At 42.8% G+C, this 19,212-nt stretch overlaps 1 protein-coding gene across 2 annotated transcripts in view; it reads left to right on the top strand.

Moving 5' to 3' along the window:
* The window catches only part of MFSD10 (major facilitator superfamily domain containing 10), a 35,909-nt gene extending 18,892 nt beyond the window's left edge, over positions 1 to 17,017 (top strand). For both annotated transcript variants that reach the window (XM_043971296.1, XM_043971297.1), the window contains 5 exons: positions 2,897 to 3,005; positions 3,270 to 3,360; positions 5,207 to 5,254; positions 7,320 to 7,409; positions 16,098 to 17,017. In XM_043971296.1, the coding sequence (XP_043827231.1) occupies positions 2,897 to 3,005; positions 3,270 to 3,360; positions 5,207 to 5,254; positions 7,320 to 7,409; positions 16,098 to 16,204 (445 nt within the window). In that variant the 3' untranslated portion in view covers positions 16,205 to 17,017. The remainder of the gene's footprint in view (positions 1 to 2,896; positions 3,006 to 3,269; positions 3,361 to 5,206; positions 5,255 to 7,319; positions 7,410 to 16,097) is intronic.
* The last annotated feature ends 2,195 nt before the right edge of the window (positions 17,018 to 19,212 follow it).

Genomic DNA, 19,212 nt, shown 5'->3' on the forward strand with positions numbered 1-19,212 from the left:
TTTGTTGATTGGACTTTTTAAAAAGTGTTGGAGGAGGGGGGCAGCTAGGTGGTGCAGTGGATAAAGCACTGCCCCCAGATTCAGGAGGACCTGAGTTCAAATCTGGCCTCAGACACTTGACACTAGCTGTGTGACCCTGGGCAAGTCACTTAACCCCCATTGCCCCACAAAAAAACAAAAAGTGTTGGAGGAAATGTTAATAATGAAGATTCAACTTAAAGTGTGTCAAAAAAAAAAAAAAAAGGACTTAGGAGGACATCTAATGCAACCCCACCCCCCACCTCTGTTAAGGGCTAAAATTCTAGCTAAACTGTCTAAAATATCTAATGAGTGGTCGCCAATAAATTATAAGCTTTAGCAAGAGTTAGACTTTTAAGCATTTATTAAGGAGAATAAGAATTTGGTAAAGAGAGAAGAAAAGGCCTAGATTCCTATCTATTAAAGGGAGAGCACATTTCTAGCTCCACTCTCCACTAGAGTCCAGAGGAAAAAGAGTGAGACTGAGCGCCAGTCTCTTCCTTCCTCCTCCCACTCGCCCGCGTCACTTCCTGACGCCAAAGAAAAAGACTCCTGGTCTTGCCCTCAAAAACCTTCCCTTCATGGGTGGAACTCTTCTACAGTAAGTCTCCAGCAGGTGGCGTCATTCCAATCGTTACACCCCCTAAGGAATATAGCAGTCTTTGCAGGGTTCCAATAGATTATCGTCAAGTTTCTACTCGGTTACTTTCAGTGATTAGGAACTCAATGTTTCATGAGGAAACATTACATTTTTGAACAGCTGTGATGGTTAAAAAGTTCTCCCTTATATTGAGATGAAATCTGCCTACCCCATTGGCAGGAGAAGATACTTGGGGGGCAGGGTCATAGTCAAGACCAGGTCATGACAGCTGTCTTCAAGTAATAGAAGGGGTATTGTGCAGGAGAAGGAATTAAATTTGTTCTTCTTGGCCTCAAAGAGAAGACCTACTAGCATCAAGGAGTGTAGCTTGCAGATAGATTTCAACTCAATATATGGAAAAACTTTTGAAAAATTATACATGGAATATTTTCTCTCTCTCTCTCTCTCTGTCAGGGTCACACAGGAAGTATCCAAGGCTGGATTTGTAATCGGGTCCTCCCGACTCCAAGGCCTATACTCTATCCACTGCATCTCCTAGCTGTCCCTACATGGAATTTTTTTTTTTTTTGCAGGGCAGTGAGGGTTAAATGACTTGCCCAGGGTCACACAGCTAGCAAGAGTCAAGTGTCTGAGTTCGGATTTGAACTCAGGTCCTCCTGGTTCCAGGGCCGGTGCTTTACCACTGCGCCATCTAGCTGCCCCTGGAATTTTTTTTTAAACCTGGACCTTTGAGCTACTACCTCACACCCATCAAAGTAGCACAGTTAATGAAAAGCAATGATTGTAGAGTTGTGACAAAACAGGCACTCTCATTTGTTGCTGGTAGGACTGCACATATAGGATCTTTTCAGAGAGCAATCTTTGTAGTACATGTTAAAGTTAAAAAATAAATTCTCTGATTTATTATTCCCACTGCTGGGAATATACATACACTGAAAATTTTATCAAAAAATAAGATAAATGCTCAAAGGTTTTCATGGCAATACTATTTTTTTTACATATAAAGTATTTTATTTTTTTCCCATTACATGTAAAGATAGTTCTCAACTTTTGTTTATACAAGCTTTACAATTTCAGATTTTTCTCCCTCCCTCCCCTCCCTCCCCCCTCCCCTAGACAGCAGGTAATCTGATTTTTAATTTAAAAAGCAAGAAGCAACCTAAATGTACTATCAAGAGAGGGATAGGTAAACAAATTGTGCCACTTCAGTATAGTGAAATTAAAACTAGCAGCATTAGAGATGGTCTCAGAGTCAGAGAAACTCGGGTTCAAGTTCCATTGACAGATTCTGGGTATGTGACCCTAGGCAAGTGTCTCGCCAACCTCTCAGGGCCCCAGGCAATTCTAAGATTCTCTTAAGATGCTGGGAAGGTGTTGATCTTGATTGGTAAGAGAAGTTACTTAAAGAGAGCTCCTTAAACTGTTAGCATATAAGCAGAATTTGGATCTATAAAAACGAAATGTGAGAAATATAAAGAAATCTAGAACTTTTTGAAAAAATTTAAAGTGGGGAAAAAAAGCAGAAATAGAAGAACAATGTACAACTGATGACAACTATATAAGAGGAAGAGTGAATGAAAAGGAATAGACAGAGAATCCTGATAGGAAGATTGGAACTGAAAAAGTATTGAAATTAATGTTTTTGCATGAAATAAATTTCATGCATTGAAATTAATATAAATATAAATTGCTCTTAAGCAATACTGATTCATTATAGTGGTATTCAATATTAAATTTGTACCAAGTATTTTAATGTTTTAAAATGTACTGCCTTGGGAGGTAATGACTTCTCCATCACTGGAGGTCTTTAGGTAGAAGCTGGTTGGCTGAGTTGGTGGTTGGGAATACTGTAGATGAATTTCCTGTTCAAGTAGGGGTTGGACTGGATGCCCTTTGAGGTTCCTTCCAGTTCTCCCACTGATTTTGAGAATGATGCCAGGGGCTGTCCCCCTGGCAGGTGTTTTGCCTGGACCAGTCCCACAGAAGGGGGCTGCCTTCTTTTCCCATGAACAATGTTTGTAACAGAACTGGGTTGTCTCAGCAGGCTGGAGCTGGTTTTTATAGCTCTAAGACTGAAAAGTTATAGCTTTGGGAACTAGTTGCCACTGGACAAACAGAGGTGGCCTGGGAATGTCCTATTTATCCAACCAGATTGGGGCTGTGGGCAGGGGGTGGGAAGTGAGTGTGGGATCTTGGAAGGGGAAAACTATACTCCAGGGACCTGGACTCTGGCAGGATGGGCCTTGGGACTGACAGACTACCTTGCTCACTCCCTAGCATGCAGCAGGGGCAGATGTATTTCTTTATCGGGATCACCATGGCAATTATCCAAGGAGGCTATGCTCGACGGATCAAGCCAGGATGTGAAATTCAAGCCGTGAAACGGGTAAGTGTGGCTCCCTTCCCCAACCTGATGCACCATCTGTCCCTCCCTCCCTTCCTCCCTCCCTCCCCTCCTCTCCCTATCAGGAGTGGCCCAGGCAAGGGGACAGTGCAGGTACCGTTTCGGGGAAGTTATGAAGGCAATTCTTTCCTTTTCTGACTCACCCTCTTTGAGGGAATTGATCCACTGGAGAAAATCCATGTGCCAGTCTGATTTGGCACAGGGCACAAGGGTATCTAACCACTGTGGAGTTCTGCTTTATTACAGGCCATCTTACTCTTGATTCCAGCATTCTTGTTTATTGGATGGGCTTGGAATGTGACTGTCCTGGGTGTGGGGCTGCTCCTGTATTCCTTTGGTGAGTAGGATTTCCCTTGGCAGCAGGTATGGGGAAGATGCCAGGTGGGTCTTACTCCTCAGTTCTCTTCCCATGTCCTGGCTTAAGGAAGTTCCCATTTTTTCTTGCCTGGGAACAACTGAAGGTATGTGGCTGGGGACTTGAGACTGGGGAAGAGACAAACACTGTTAGTACCCTGGGGAGCTGCCACTAATAAAAGACATCCTGCAGTGGGATCATCCACTTTATGTATTGGGTGATCCCATGTAGTAGGCAATTAACTGTCTCTTCAGTCCCTTCCAGCAAGTTAAATAACTTAAATGACTACTATGTGCCAGACTCTGGAGACAGAGACAGAACAAAAACTAGCCCCTGCCCTCAAGGAGTTTATATTCTGAGGGTGGGGAGGTTCATGCTAATCTGAGGAGAAAACAACCACAATGGGGGCAGTCATGAACACTTTCCTATGGGAGGTGGCATGGAAACTGTGTCCTACAGGGAGGAGGGATCCTGAGAGGAGGAGGGGAGAAGGGAGGGCAGGGCAGGCATGGGGGACAGCCAGGACAAAGATTGGGGATGTAATAAAGGCTGATTGTGAAAAGCTTTAAAGGTCAGAGCAGTTGTTGAATTGGGCATTCACTCGCTCAAACCCTAGGCAAATCACTTCACTTTTCCAAGCTGTTTCATCACCCTCAACTGCCAAATAGGAACAAAGATAATACGGAGCTACTGGGAAAGTTTTAGGATTAAAGGAGAAGCGGTACATGAAAGAGTTTTGAAGGTCTGGAACTAATTAGACTATAAATAGAAGATACTGGTAATTAATAATTCTGCCCCAAGGATTAAGGCTGGGGATAACAATACAAGAAAAAAGACAGTGCCTGCCCTCAAAAATTTTACCTTCTAAGGAGGGAAGACTGTACCAGTTTTGAGTCTGCAGAATGCAGGATGGTGGGTCTAGGCACCTCCCCACAATGGAGGTTCCAGGAAGCACTCAACAATGAGAGAAGGGGCCAGCCCGGTGGAAGGCTATGCCAGGGTGAGAAGGGCAGAGGCGCCGAAGAAGTTCTAGGATGGGGTAGCCCCTGAGGGTGAAGAGGGAACCCCTTTTTACACACACTTGCTGTGTCTCACTGTGGGTCCTAATGGCCTCCCACTTAATCCCATTCATTCTCAACCTTTGTTCTTCCCTTCACTTTCCTCCCCATTAGTTCCTCCTCTTCTATTAAGGTCTTCCCTGCTTGTGGAGAAAAGAAATAAGATAATAACAAACATTTCTGTAGTTCTCAATGCTCGCCTCACAACCCTGCAGGGCTGGTAATACAGTTGTTATTGTCCCCATTTTACCAAGAAAACTAAGGTGTGGAGCAGTTAAATCATGTATCTAAGGTTGATAAGTGGTAGTCAGACCTCAAGACCCGGGTCTTCTATTTCCCAGGCAGGTGTACATTTTACTCTTTCACACTATAGTCCCAGGCCATGGTTTGCAGTTCTGGGTGACCCCAAGCAGGAGTCTAGGCTGCCTTGCCTGGGGATGTATCCCACCTTGCTGTCTGGAAGATGCCTTTGGGGAGTTTAGAAGACTGAGGTTAGCTCAACAGAAAGTAACTGCAGTCTTGGCACCCTAAGCGTCTTCCTCCCTCCTCCTTGCACATAATCAGGCCTTAATCAGAGCCACCTGTTGACAGCCCAGAAGTGTTTGTGTGGTATAAAATAGCAGGGGATTTGCTGGTGGGTGTCTTGAGCAATGACAGCCAACAGGGCCCTGGCTTTTGGCTCAGCCCTGCCTTCCCTTCAGGGTCCTGTGGGTAGAGGGGAACTCAGGCCTGTGGGGAGGCCTGCAGTTCACAGGGACTTTCTTTTGCAGCTGCTGCCATTGTGGTACCTTGTATGTCGGCTATAGTCTCTAGTTACGGTAAGCAGCTTCTTTTCTGAGGAGTTGGGGGGGAGGGTGTGGTAAGAGTGTACAGGGGGCCCTAAACTGGGGGGAGGTGTTCTAGGTATCTGGGAGTGGGCCCTCATCTGTGGCAAGGGAAGGAGGGAAGGGCCTTATGGTTGGGCCTTCTCTATCTGACCCTCCCCGTCCTGTAAGGCCCAGTTCAGATCCCACCTTTTCCCTAAATCCTTCCATGATTAGCCTAGCCCATGCTGATCTCGGTCTCCTCTGATTTCTTAGAGTCCTTTCAGCCTGGGCCCTGCATTTGGCCCTTAGTATATGCGATCCTCAAGTCTTTGATTCCCTTGTCAAATCCACATAGACTTTTCCCAGGGAGAATGGACAGTTCCATGAGCTCAGGGACTACGTCATCTACGAATAGCTGTGTCTAGGACTAGGAATGAGAACACTTGCTGATGGTATGGTCTTTAAAGTCTCTCCATAATTAACCAATCAAGGTTTTATTGCAAGTTACTGGCTAGGAAGGAGCCCAGCTGGTAATCAAGAAACATTTATTAAACACCTACTGTGTATAAATACACAAACCTGAAGAATGAAACAACCTTAGAGAAGATAATGCATGAACACATAAATACCCACATATATATGTACATGTGTGTATATACATACACACATAAATATTTATATGCAAATAAATGTATACACACAGAACAAATACACAATAAGTACAGAATACTTAGGTAGGTAGCTCTAAGCAGTTGAGGGTAACCAGGAAGATTTTCTGCAGAAGTTGGTGTGTGAGCGCCATTTTGAAGGAAGAGGATTCTTTGGGGGCAGAGGTGAGTGAGAAGGGAGTGCATATCAAACAAGAGAGGATGGCCATTGTAGAGGCACAGTAATGAGAGACAGAGAGAAACGGAGACAGAGAGACGTGTGAGGAAAAGCGAAAAGGCCAGTATGTGGAATGGAAGTGATGTATAATTAGGTGGAGAGATAGGTTGGAACCCACAAAAGGCTTTAAAAGCTGAAGTGGGGGTGGGGCGGCGGCAGCAGCACTGGCCCTGGATTCAGGAGGACCTGAGTTCAAATCCAGCCTCAGACACTTGACACTTACTAGCTGTGTGACCCTGGGCAAGTCACTTAACCCTTATTGCCCTGCAAAAAAAGAAACAAAAAGCTCAACAGATTTGTATGTGATCTTAGCAGGCAATAGAGAGCCATTTTGTAGGGGAATGATACGGTCTTCATGCTCCATTCTCAAAGGAAGAATGTGTGGAGGATGGCTTGGAGTAGGGGCATATTGGAGGCTGGGAGACTGGTTAGAAGGCTATTATAATAGTTCAGGGGAGAGGTGATGGGGGCCAGAAGTAGGATGGGGATTGTGTGAATAGTGAAAGGGAGAGATATGAGCTGCAGTGAAGGCAAAAATGGTAAGATTTAGCAACTAATTAGATACACGGAGTGAGAGAAAGTGAGAAGCTGAAGATAACTCTGAGGTTAAGAACTTGAAAGACTGGTAGAATGGTGGCACTTGAGGTGATGGTAGGGTCAAATGTTTGTTTGTTTTTTAATTTAAGGACAGAAAAAACTTGGCCATGTTTGAAAACAGTAGGGGAGAAAGCAGTCTATAGGAAGAGACTGATTATTGAAGGGAAGATCTGCTGGAGAAGATAGGAGGGGATGGGATCAAGGACACAGGTAGAGGACAGCATGGAGAAGGGCCACCTCATTATCAGAAATATTAGTGGCAGTGATCTTTTGATCCATTTGATGTTCCCATAATAGACAAAACTCACAGCTACACTCTCCCCACTGGGCAAAACTGGAGAAATACAGGGCAAATTTCTGTGATGTGTTTTCCATTTCCAATGTTCATACTTTTGCACAAGCTATCCCGAATGTTTGGAATGCAGGTTTAAGATGAAAACAAGTTTACTAATATAAGTGACTAAAATGTAAACACCCAGAGAGCCAACCACTAGGCATATCCCCAAAGAGGTCAAATTTAGAAAGGTCCCATATGCATATCAATAATAGCACTTTCTGGTAGTACATATGTTGAAATGGCTGTCTCCTTACACAGGCTCAGCAGGTCAGAAAGGCACAATAATGGGGACACTGAGGAGTCTGGGAGCTCTGGCCAGGGCTGTGGGACCCATTGTCTCAGCTACAGGTAAGTTTGGTTTGGGGGAGTGGCTAGGAGTAAGGATGTTCAAAGACAGGCTAAATAACATCCAAGCAATTTTCTGTTATCTTGGCTCTTAACCTCTTTCTCAGTCTTTTGCCTCCCTATTGGGGTCATTTTGTTTATTTGTCAGAGATGATAGCAAGGATAATCTTAGATTAATTGTTCTTGCCATTTTGCTGCTTCTGGTTAAAAGGTGTCATTGAAAAAACTTCTAAAGTTAATTGTTTGGGCTTTTCTGGGGCTGTCAAAAATGCATACACTCCTTTTCAAATGAAGTTCTATTTTTGTGATGAAGTAACCCTAGGTTCTTGAAGACTCTGCTAGTGAAACACAGGCTTAGACAGGTCCTACTAGGTTGGCAAGGCTTGGGGTACAGATCTGGCTCGGAGTCTGGTATCTGAAGACTTCAGATAAGTCTGAAGAAGTTAATCATTAGAAACTTCACCACTGGGGGTTGAGAATAATCTGGAATTTCTGGACCACAGTTTAAAATATGGAAATAAGGGACTTTTTGCAAGGGATGAGGTATTCAGGGAAGGTTCTGGAGAACAACATCAAGGTGAAAGAGGATGTGTAGACCTCATTAGATAATTGGATTTCATCACTCTGTGTCCATGGTGGAAGGGGGTGGGTAAGGCGGGAGAGGAGTGGGGGTGGCGTTTTCTCAGCTCCCTTCTGATTTCGCTGGGGATGTTTTTCTTGCCACAATTGGCATGCTAGGTCTGGGGCGGGGATTCGGGCTTTCGCCTCTTCCCTCTAATGTTTATTATAAGTTCTAAGCTTCAGGACTTAATGAAGATAGTTATGCATGACAATGGTGAAGAAGCAAGTAGTGAACAGGCAGGTCTGTGCAGGGACCCAAAGAACCACACTAAGAAATTCCATTTCTAAAGTACACTGGCGCCATCTGCTGTAGTTGCCCTGTGACCCTTCGCAGTCATCATGGGGTATTAGACCATCTTTCCTTTCACGTGTGGCCTGGAAGGTAGGAAACTGGGTTTCTATGCCTGGCTTTGGCATGAATTCATTGTGTAAATTTGGGCAAATCGCTTTGATTCTTTGGGTGGAAACATCTGTAAAATTCTTCTGATCACAGCCTCATGTCCTACAATCACATTCCCCTGAACCTTACTTACACTGAGCTTTTTATTTTCACTGTGGAGGTGACATCCACTCTCTCCACCCCTTCCTCCTGTGTCAATCAATCACCCTGCTCTGGCCTCACTTTTCCTCCCTTTATTTTTTTTCTCCCTCCACCTTTTTGACCTTATAGTTAACCAGGTCACTTGTAAGATGTCCTGTGTCTTCGATTCCTTTTCCTTTTGCTCCTTGTATTTTAACCAAACCTCAATCCTGGGCCACCTTTGTACCATCCATCTTCTCTCTGCTCCTACATGGATGCAGTAGGAGGAAGTCTTACAAACATGCCAGGTCCACAACACATTTGCTATTTTATCTCGACTAGGCACTCATTACTGTACAGCAATGATTTTTTTCTTCTCTCTCCATTACAACTGCCTCCCATAGCTGGAAAAGAGAAGGTGAGGAGCGGCTGCTATCTATATGCTATGTCCTGTCTCCTTCACCCTTCAGTAGAGGGCCTTGCCTTACATTACTGAGAAAACAGTTGTAAATTGCTGCCTCTCCCCAGCTTGCCCCTCAGAGTCCTTTATCATCAGCCCCTACCCAAGTCCTCTCCTTTGCTCTAGTCTCTAATGTAGAGACTTTCTTGCTAAGGTCAACCCCTTCCCAATTCCTTCTATCCTTCTCTGGGTTCTTGTTCTTTTGATTGTACTTCTAATCTTCAGTCTTTTCCTAGGTACTAGCTCCTTTCCTGGTGCCTACAAATATACCCAGGTCTCTTCTATCCTTATTTATTTTTTTGCAGGTCTCTTCTTTCTTTAAAAAACAACAACAACAACAACAACAACAACAACAACAACAAAAAACAAGGGTGGCTAGGTGGCACAGTGGATAAAGCACCAGCCCTGGATTCAGGAGTACCTGAGTTCAAATCCAGCCTCAGACATTTGACACTTACTAGCTGTGTGACCCTGGGCAAGTCACTTAACCCCCATTGCCCCGCAAACAAAACAAAACAAAACAAAAAACCTATAGGAATTAGTGTAAAAAAACAAAACAAAACCCAAAGCACCCTACACTTAACCCTACCATCCTCCCATGCTATTACCTTCTATATCTGTTAGTCAACAAGCACTGATTAATTATACAATATGTTTCAGACACTGTGCTGTGTGCCAGAGATACATAGGAAGGCAAGAGCTGTCTTGCCCTTAAGGAACTCACATTCTAGCTGGGGAGAGGAAAATGAAAAAACTAGGTATATGCAAGATATATACAGAATAACTAGAAGATAATCTTGGAGGGGAAAGCACTAGCAGCTAGAGAGATTGGGAAGAACTCTGTAAAAAACACGATTTGAGCTAAGGTTTAAAGAAAGCCAGAGAGGGGCAGCTAGGTGGCACAGTGGATAGAGCACCGGCCCTGGAGTCAGGAGGACCTGAGTTCAAATCCAGCCTCAGACACTTAACATTTACTAGCTGTGTGACCTGGGCAAGTCACTTAACCCCAGGTGCCTCACCCAAAAAAAAAAAAAAAAAAGCCAGAGAGACTAGGCATGGGGATGGGAGATTGAGTGTCTCATGAAAGGGGCAGTAAGTAGGTCAACGTAGCTAATAGTGCCAGCATGGAACCGAGTAGTGTGAGAAGACTGGAAAGGTAGGAAGGGTCCAGGTTATAAAGAGCTTTAAATGCCAAACAGAAGAATTTGTATTTTATTCTGCAAATAACAGGGAGTCATTGAAGTCTGTTGAATAGTGGAGTGACAACCCCCCTAGAAAAAAGTTGTCTATATTGCTATTATTTCCTCTTTTCCTGCTTCTTGAACTCTGGCTTCTGACCTTACCAACACAGCTGAAACTAGTCTCTTCAAGAAAACCAATGATCTCTTTGAAAAGAAAAGTATTGGTGTCTTGTTTATGTCATCTGTTTGAAAATTTATCCTTATGCTCTCCACACCTTTTTCATTTAGCTCCTATGGGTTTGATTATCTCTGTGAAGATGACTTCTAGATCTGTAAATCCAGCTCTAACCTCTGTTTTGAGCTCCAATTCCTCATCGTCATTGCCTGCTGAACCTCTCTCATGTGATGACCCATAGGAATCTCAAGCTCCTTAAGTCCCAGATAGACCTCAGTATCTTTCTGTTAAACCAACTTCTCTTTCAGACTTACTTATTTCTGTTGAAAGGGCTTCATCCCCAAGTTTGCCACCTTGGCATCATCATACACTCTACTCTCTCTTTCATCTCACCTCCTTCCCCCAATCCAGTTAGTGGTTCAGTTTTTTCAGTTCTTACTCTACCACATATATCACACCCGTTGGCTTCACTCCACTCATGACTACCACCCTCGTTCAGGCCCTCAGCACTTTGCATAGACTATGATGATATATTTTTTTAAGTTTTTGTTTTTGTTTTGTTTTGTTTTGGTGAGGCAATTGGAGTTAAGTGACTTGCCCAGGGTCACACAGCTAGTAAGTGTTAAGTGTCTGAGGCTGGATTTGAACTCAGGTACTCCTGACTCCAGGGCTGGTGCTCTATCCACTGCGCCACCTAGCTGCCCCGATGATAGACTCTTAACTGGACTCTCTGCCTCTAGTAACCTCTTTCTCTGAGCCACTCTCCAAACAGCCATCAGAAATTTTCCTGGGGCAGCTAGGTGGCGCAGTGGATAGAGCACCGGCCCTGGAGTCAGGAGTACTTGAGTTCAAATCTGGCCTCAGACACTTAACACTTACTAGCTGTGTGACCCTGGGCAACTCACAACCCCAATTGCCTCACTAAAAAAAAAAAAAAAGAAATTTTCCTAAATTACACATCTTACCATGTCTCTTCACTGTTGGAGAACCTCCCTATTGTCTCCAAATTCCTCTGTGTGGTATTGAAAGATCTTCCCATTCTGTGCTTCGTGTGCACATTGCAGCATCTAGTAGAATGGACATTCCTTGATTTCGGGAACTGTTCTTTTAGTTTGGTTTTACTTTGACATCCCTAGTACAGTGCTTTGCCACCTAGGTGCTTCATACTGTTGGGACTGGATTGCTTGCATTGAAATGAAAGGAGAGGGGCATGGATTTAGATTACTTCTCATGACTTCATTTAGCTTTTTTTTAAAAAAATTATTCTTTATCCTAATCCCAAGACTAGTGGTTTATGTAGTCAAGACCTGATCCACACTTGGTCAATAGTTGAGCTCATTTTCACCTCTTTAAAAACCAACACAGCTACTGCTATCTTTTCTTTTTTTTTTAAATCAAATTAACCAACGATTTAACTATTTTATTGGAGTTTTCTATAAAACCAGTTCTTAGTTTTGTTTTTTTGACAGTTTTTTTGGTGAGGCAATGAGATAACATAACAAAATCTGTCATGTAGCCAAAGCAGTACTTAGGGAATAATTTATATCACTAAACACATCAATAAAATAAAGAAAGAACAGATCAGTGAATTGTGCACACAAGTAAAATGGGTAGAAAAAGAACAAATTAAAACTCCCCAATTAGAATGGCTGAACAAGTTGTGGTATATGAATGTAATCAAATACTATTGTGCTGTAAGAAACAATGAGCAGGCAGATTTCAGAGAAACCTGGAAGGACTTACATGAACTGATGCTGAGTGAGATGAGCAGAACCAGGAGAACATTGTACACAGTATCAACAACATTGTGTGTTTAACAACTGTGATAGACTTGACTCTTCTCAGCAATGCAATGGTCAGAGATAGTTCCAAAGGACTTGTGATGGAAAATGCTCTCCAAATCCAGGGGGAAAAAAAAAGAACTATGGAATCTAGATGCAGATTGAACCATACTATCTCTATTTTTTTTGAAGGTTTTTCCTTTTTGCTCTGATTCTTCTTGCACAGCATGACTAATGCAGAAATATGTTTAATGTGAGTGTACATATATAGCCTATATCAGATTGCTTGCTGTCTTGTGGAGGGGGGAGGAAGAAAAAATTGAAACTAGAAATCTTATAAAAATAAATGTTGTAAACTATATCTACATGTAACTGTAAAATAATAAAAATACTTTTATGGGGGGGGGAGACCCTCCCCAACTAAACACCAAATTGGAAATCCTGAAAAACAAAGGAGAGATTTTTGAAACTCAAATTAAGAAAACTACTGAACTAATAAATAAAACTAAGAACTGGGGGCAGCTAGGTGGTACAGTGGATAAAGCACTGGCCCTGGATTCAGGAAGACCTGAGTTCAAATCCAGACTCAGACACTTGACACTTACTAGCTGTGTGACCCTGGGCAAGTCACTTAACCCCCATTGCCCCCCCCCAATCCTTTTTGAGCTCTTCCAAGAGGACTTTATGGGCCTGAGACCAATTTGTATTTTTCTTTGAGGCATCTCATGTAGGCAATTTGATATTATTGTCCTTTTCTGTTGGTATTTTGATCTTGCCTGTTGCCATAATAGCTTTCTTTTGTCAGACCTTTTTTTGTTTGTTTTGTTCATTTTCCAGTCTATTTTATGACTTTTTAAGTTGAGCTCTTCTTCTGAGGTACAGGGGGCATTTTTCCAATCTTACTATGCCAGGAGCCAGGGGATTGGGTCACTGGCTTTCTGTGCCAGGGCCTCAGGGACTAGCAGGCCTGATCAGTAGCCTGCTTTGTCAGGGCTGGAGGCCTCACAGCTGGCCCACTGCTATCTGCCTGTCTGGAATCCTTTCTTCCTTTTTCAGAGGAAAAGGCTGTGGTGCTTAGGAAGAATTAATGAATCATTTAAATCAATACCCTAAGTTTATAGGTAAAGAAACCTGGGGCAGGTTTACTTGCTGATGGTCAGAGCAATTCAAGAATCAGGACTGGAATTTAGGTCTCTTGACACCCAGGCCACTTGAATGTAGGTCTAGTTCCCTCAACTATATCATAAGCCATGAGAAGATATGTGTTTTCTCTCCTTTGTATCCCTTACAGTATCTAACAAAGTACCTTGTACCTAAAGTTACTTGATAATTTGCTGATCGACCAAGTTCAGAAAAGCCAGTTAATGTATTAAGTGTTGCCCATGCCAGATGATTGACCTCAGACAAGAGATTCCCTATGGAGTGAACTAAGCATTTTGGCTGAATCTTTTTTAAAATTTTAATTTATTTTTTATTTTATTTTTATTTTAGTGAGGCAATTGGGGTTAAGTGACTTGTCCAGGGTCACACAGCTAGTAAATGTTAAGTGTCTGAGGCCGGATTTGAACTCGGGTCCTCCTGACTCCAGGGCCGGTGCTCTATCCACTGCGCCACCTAGCTGCCCCTTGGCTGAATCTTAAGATGCCCAAGGCTACTTTTTTGACTTAAGAGCTTAATTAGAAAATTTTTCTTTGCTGATAAGGCTCTTACAGGGTTACTTCTCACAGTGCAGAGCTCTGAGTACACATATAGGAGAATGGTGCCATTCACAGCAATAAGAAGTTTGGAGGTGGAACGATAGTGTTTTTGGTTTTTTTGCTTTTGCGGGGCAATGGGGGTTAAGTGACTTGCCCAGGGTCACACAGCTAGTAAGTGTCAAGTGTCTGAGGCCAGATTTGAACTCATGAATCCAGGGCCTGTGCTTTATCCACTGCGCCACCTAGCTGCCCCCCTTGAGGTACCAGTACAGTGTCCAACAAACTATTGCCCAGTTCTCCTCCAGAGCTTATCTTTTAACTCCTTCACAGACAGTCACCAAGCCCAACTGATGTTAAAAAGTGCCAAACACATAGCTGTTGACAGCATTTTACTTCCATCTTTTCTTTTACATGCCCTTGCCTTGTCATTCCATTTCCTGTCTTACTCCTACCTAGTTTAGCTCATTCTTTTTCACCTGGACTATTGGAACAGCCTCTTAACCGATCTCTTCAAAGTCAAGTCCCTTGTGTTCTTTCTACTCTATTCATCCTGAATATACTTTCAGAGTAATCTTCTTAAAGTAGAATTCTGATCTTGACTTTCTTGCTTAAGAATCTCTGATGACTTCCCATTACCTTTGAGTCTAGACTTCCTCAGTGAGGATTTTTAGGTCTACCATAATATGATTCCAACTTACATTTCCTGCTTTTTTTTCCCCATACTTCTCCCCTTTAAATTTGTGTTTTGTTTTTTTTTTGCAGGGCAATGGGGGTTAAGTGACTTGCCCAGGGTCACACGGCTAGTAAGTGCCACCTAGCCGCCCCCTCCCCTTTAAATTTACTGTAAATGCTAGGGGAACAACTAGATGGTGCAGTGGATAGAGCACCAGCCCTGGAGTCAAGAGGACCTGAGTTCAAATCCAGCCTCAGTCACTTGACCCTGGGCAAGTCACTTTACCCCCAGATGCCTTGCTCCCCCAAATTACTATATATTCTAGCCAGCTTTAATTTCTTGCTGTTCCTTGTGTGAGATTTAAAATTGGATATTAGATCATAAATCTCCCCTCTTTAACCTTTCCCTTAATTTATCTCCCAGACTAGTAAATGGAAGAAGCTTCCGGTTTTCTAGTTAGAACTTTTATTGTGTGGTAGTTACCAGGTGATGTTGATTAGAGGGATAGGAAAGTAGAAATACAAAACAAATAGTCTTAAGTCTAAGCTCAGTCTATATTCCATATAAAACTCACCAAAAGTCCAAGGCCACCTTTGGGGAGAGAGAGAGACCGAGTCAAGTGTGTGCTGCTAACCTCGAGCTGGGCTAAGTTGAACTCCAGTCAGCGTCTGTCTGTGCAGCGCAGCCAGGGGACCAGCAGAGCAGGAAAAAAGCTCCCACTTCTGTTCTCTCCTTGCCTTTTAAGCTCGCACCCCGGAAGTCGAGTGCTCAGCAGGCAATCTGGCGTGTGTAGCTCATGCCGTTGGTCTCCTCCCCGAAAGGGTGGTCCTTAAAAAACTGTCGTCTCTCCATTATCGCTAACTGACTGTTAAAACTTTTTTACCACACTTGAACAAGTCCCATGTATTCCTTACTTCATTTCCCTTTGCTTTTACCAACCCATATAGCTGGAATGCTTTTCTCCCCTACCCACCTCTCTCTATTAAAATTCTACCTGTTGAGGGCAGCTAGGTGGCGCAGTGGATAAAGCCCTGGCCCTGGATTCAGGAGGACCCGAGTCAAATCCGAACTCAGACACTTGACACTTACTAGCTGTGTGACCCTGGGCAAGTCACTTAACCCCAACTGCCCCGCAAAACAAAAAAACAAACAAAATCCTACCTGTCTTTTAAGATGCAGCTCTTTGTGTACCTTCAGAGACCGTTTAGTTGAATTTCCTCTAAGTAACAGAAATGGAATTTGAACCCAGGTCCTCTTGCCTCCAAATCCAGTATTCTTTCCATTTATCTTCAGGTTCCCTCACAGTACCCTCCAGAGGGTAGTTACTCAGGGCCTTTCCTCCCTTTACTATGAGCATATTATGATGTCTCTTCAGAATAGTCTGTGGTGAACTTCCATTTAAATGTAGGCTTTGGTTTAATCAGTTTTATCAATGAATGTTTCACTGAGGTAAGCTGGTAAATGCAACACCCAAGCAGAACAGTAATACCATGGTGGGTAGATTGAAAAAGACTTTAATGGGAAAATCCTTGAATTTCAGTATCCTCAAGTTGTAAAAAAAAAATTTTTTTTTCTCTTTGCAGTGTACTGGCTGGCTGGGGTCCAGATGTGCTTCACTATATGCTCATCAATGTTTCTTCTCCCCATCATCCTCCTTAGCAGTCTGAAACAGCAAACCAAAGCCGAGTGAACAGTTCTCTCCAAAATTGCCAGTGATGCTGGGCAATTTGTCAGAACCGAAGTTGTCAGAGCCAGCATCTCACTATACCTGAAGGAGGCATTTAAAGAGACATTTGGGGTCCTGGAATCAACAATTGCCTCACCCAAGAAACCTGCCATGAAATAGAGTGATCTCCGCTGTTTGTTTCAATTTCCTTCACCACTCAAGGGTTGTCTTCTTCAGTAATGTGGCCTACGGATGGCGTAGGCTTGATTTTGATAAAATTGCACATCGGTGACAAAAACTGACCATAGTCTGTAGTATTTAGGATTTAGAAGCAGTCTTGGGGTTGATAAAAACCATTAAGTCATTTATAATACTATGCATTTTGCTACTCAGTCTCTGAGTCTGAGAATTTTGCATTCTCAAGGCTTCTTGTGATTCTCAAAGTTATGGTGCCTTTGCCCTTCTCCATGCTGGTCCATTTACAGTGATGTGACATCCACAACAGATGGGAACCACTGGGAAGAGTTTGGATGTGGTTCACTGGCCTCCAGGATAGGCTAACAATCAGAGCTTCCTTTGTGGCCCTCACGGTACAATTGATGGAAGCCACATACACTTGGCTTCTAATGGTAGCTACTAAAAATAGGGATGAGTTGATTTACCTTTTTCTATAAAAAAAAAGTTGAGGTGATCAATAGCAGCAGCACATGCTACTAATATTGAGAAAAGTAGTGACTGTAAACATAACCATGGTATGTAAACATAACATTTTTTTATACTATGAGTATTCTGAGAATCACAGTGGAATTTTGACAAACTATGTATGATACATTAAAATTATTTTGCAAATTGATTTCTTGACTCCCATTATCCTCAGTATAACAAGAAAAGGAGAATATATAGTTCTATAAAATTAGAGATCTTAACTATTTATATATAGTCAGGAATAAACTCACCTTTTAACACCTAGAGCTGAGAGGAACCTTAATTAGTCCCACCTCTTCATCTTATGGCTGATACTTGAGGCTCAGAAGGATTAAGTTTCTTGCCCTCAATATCCCAGGTTTAAGAATCCCGGTGTCTTCAAGTTTATTGATCTTCCAATGCGATCACATCACCTTCCAAGCTGCTTTAATTAATGATGAGACTTAGGCTAGTTCCTTCCCCTCTCTGGTACTTGGTTTCCTCTTCTCTCCTAGGAAGGGGCTGAGTTAGGTATCAAAGTTTCTAGTTCTGAGATTTCTATAATTCTAATGGCAATGCTGAATGACTCAATATTTTCTCATCTGGGTGATGAGTGTCAGAGTACCTGGGTTCAAATCCTTCCTCATGTATTTACTTACTCCCTGACCTAATGTGATCTTAAGCAAGTAACTTAGCCTCCCTAGCCCTTATCTGTAAAATTGAAGGAACTGAATTAGATGGCCTCTGATGTCCCTTTGAGATCTAGATTTTTGATCCTGTTATTTCAGCAAGACACTGGGTTACTGTAGAAATAACAAGTGGACAAGGCCTGTTAAATCTCACTAAGAGAAAAAAAAAATGAGGAAAATGTTCATGTAAGATTTGTGGTGTAGGAAGAATATCACTTTGAAATGAGAATTTACCTGTGTGGCTTTAGGCAAGTCACTTAATTTCTTTGGGCCTCAGTTTCCTTGTCACCTAAAAGAGTGGGCTAGATGATTTTTAAAAAAGTCCTTTCAGGGGGCAGCTAGATGGCGCAGTGGATAGAGCACTGGCCCTGGAGTCAGGAGTACCTGAGTTCAAAATCTGGCCTCAGATACTTAACACTTACTAGCCGTGTGACCCTTGGCAAGTCACTTAACCCCAATTGCCTCGCTTAAAAAAAAAAAGTCCTTTCAGGTTTAAAGCCTGTTGCCCTGTGATTATTTTCCCTGTAGTATAGAAGAGGGAGTGGAGTGGGGTAGGGTGGGGGAACATGGGGAGTGAGAGTAGCTTCAAGTGATCTGAAAGATATTAAATGGCTTTCATCTACACATAGAAATAGTATCACTGAATTAAGCTCTAGTAGATAGGATCCTACAGACCTATGAACACTTGTGGCAGGAAGATTGTTACATCAGGACACAGGCTTGGGTATCTCTGGGAGCTTTTAGCAATACAGGAACATCTAGTTTAGCTGAGTGCTTGCTGATTGTGAGCCACCTTTCACATGCATTTAGTCTAAGAGTTAGGCTGCCAGCACTATTTAGAATTCTGACAGCACTAACATTGGACATTGATCAATTAGGCAGTTATCGAGTGCCTGCTATGTACCAGATAATGTGGATACAGCATTTACACAGAAATGAAACAGTCCCTTCTCTCAAGCAGCTTACATACTCTTAAGGGGAGATAATATGACATATAAGTACACACAACATATATACTAAATATAAGGCAATTTTGGAGGAGGCACTCAAAGTTGGGAGATCAGGAAAGGGCTCATGTGGGAGGTATCTGCATTATGCCTTGAAAGAAATCCCAGAGCTTCTTAGAGGTGATATGAAGGAGTGAGAGAATCCCTGGCAAAGGGAAGGGTCTGTGTGTGCTAAGGCACAAAGAAGGAGGCTGAACATCACATGTGGGAGAAATAGCAAAGAGGCCATTTTGGCTAGGGTCCTGAGTGAAGGAAGGGGTAAAGAATAAGGCCATAAAAGGTAGAATTTGATTCAACTTCTATGGAACAAGCAAGTTTCAAATCTACATGCAAGGGGGCAGCTAGGTGGCGCAGTGGATAGAGCACCGGCCCTGGAGTCAGGAGTACCTGAGTTCAAATCCAGCCTCAGACACTTAATACTTAACTAGCTGTGTGACCCTGGGCAAGTCACTTAACCCCAATTGCCTCACTTAAAAAAAATCTACATGCAAACTTCTGCTCTTCCAAAAGGGCCAACATTTGTATGAACAAGATAGCACTAGCTGCTCCTATTTCTATGGTGCTTAGGTTCCACAGTGATTGACAGTGCTTAAAGCACTTTTCTCACATGCTTGTGTGTGAAGCAGGTAAGTAGCACCATCCACATTTTATA

Source organism: Dromiciops gliroides, chromosome 6 (genome assembly GCF_019393635.1).
Source record: "Dromiciops gliroides isolate mDroGli1 chromosome 6, mDroGli1.pri, whole genome shotgun sequence".
In the NCBI taxonomy this organism is placed as follows: Eukaryota; Metazoa; Chordata; class Mammalia; order Microbiotheria; family Microbiotheriidae; genus Dromiciops; species Dromiciops gliroides.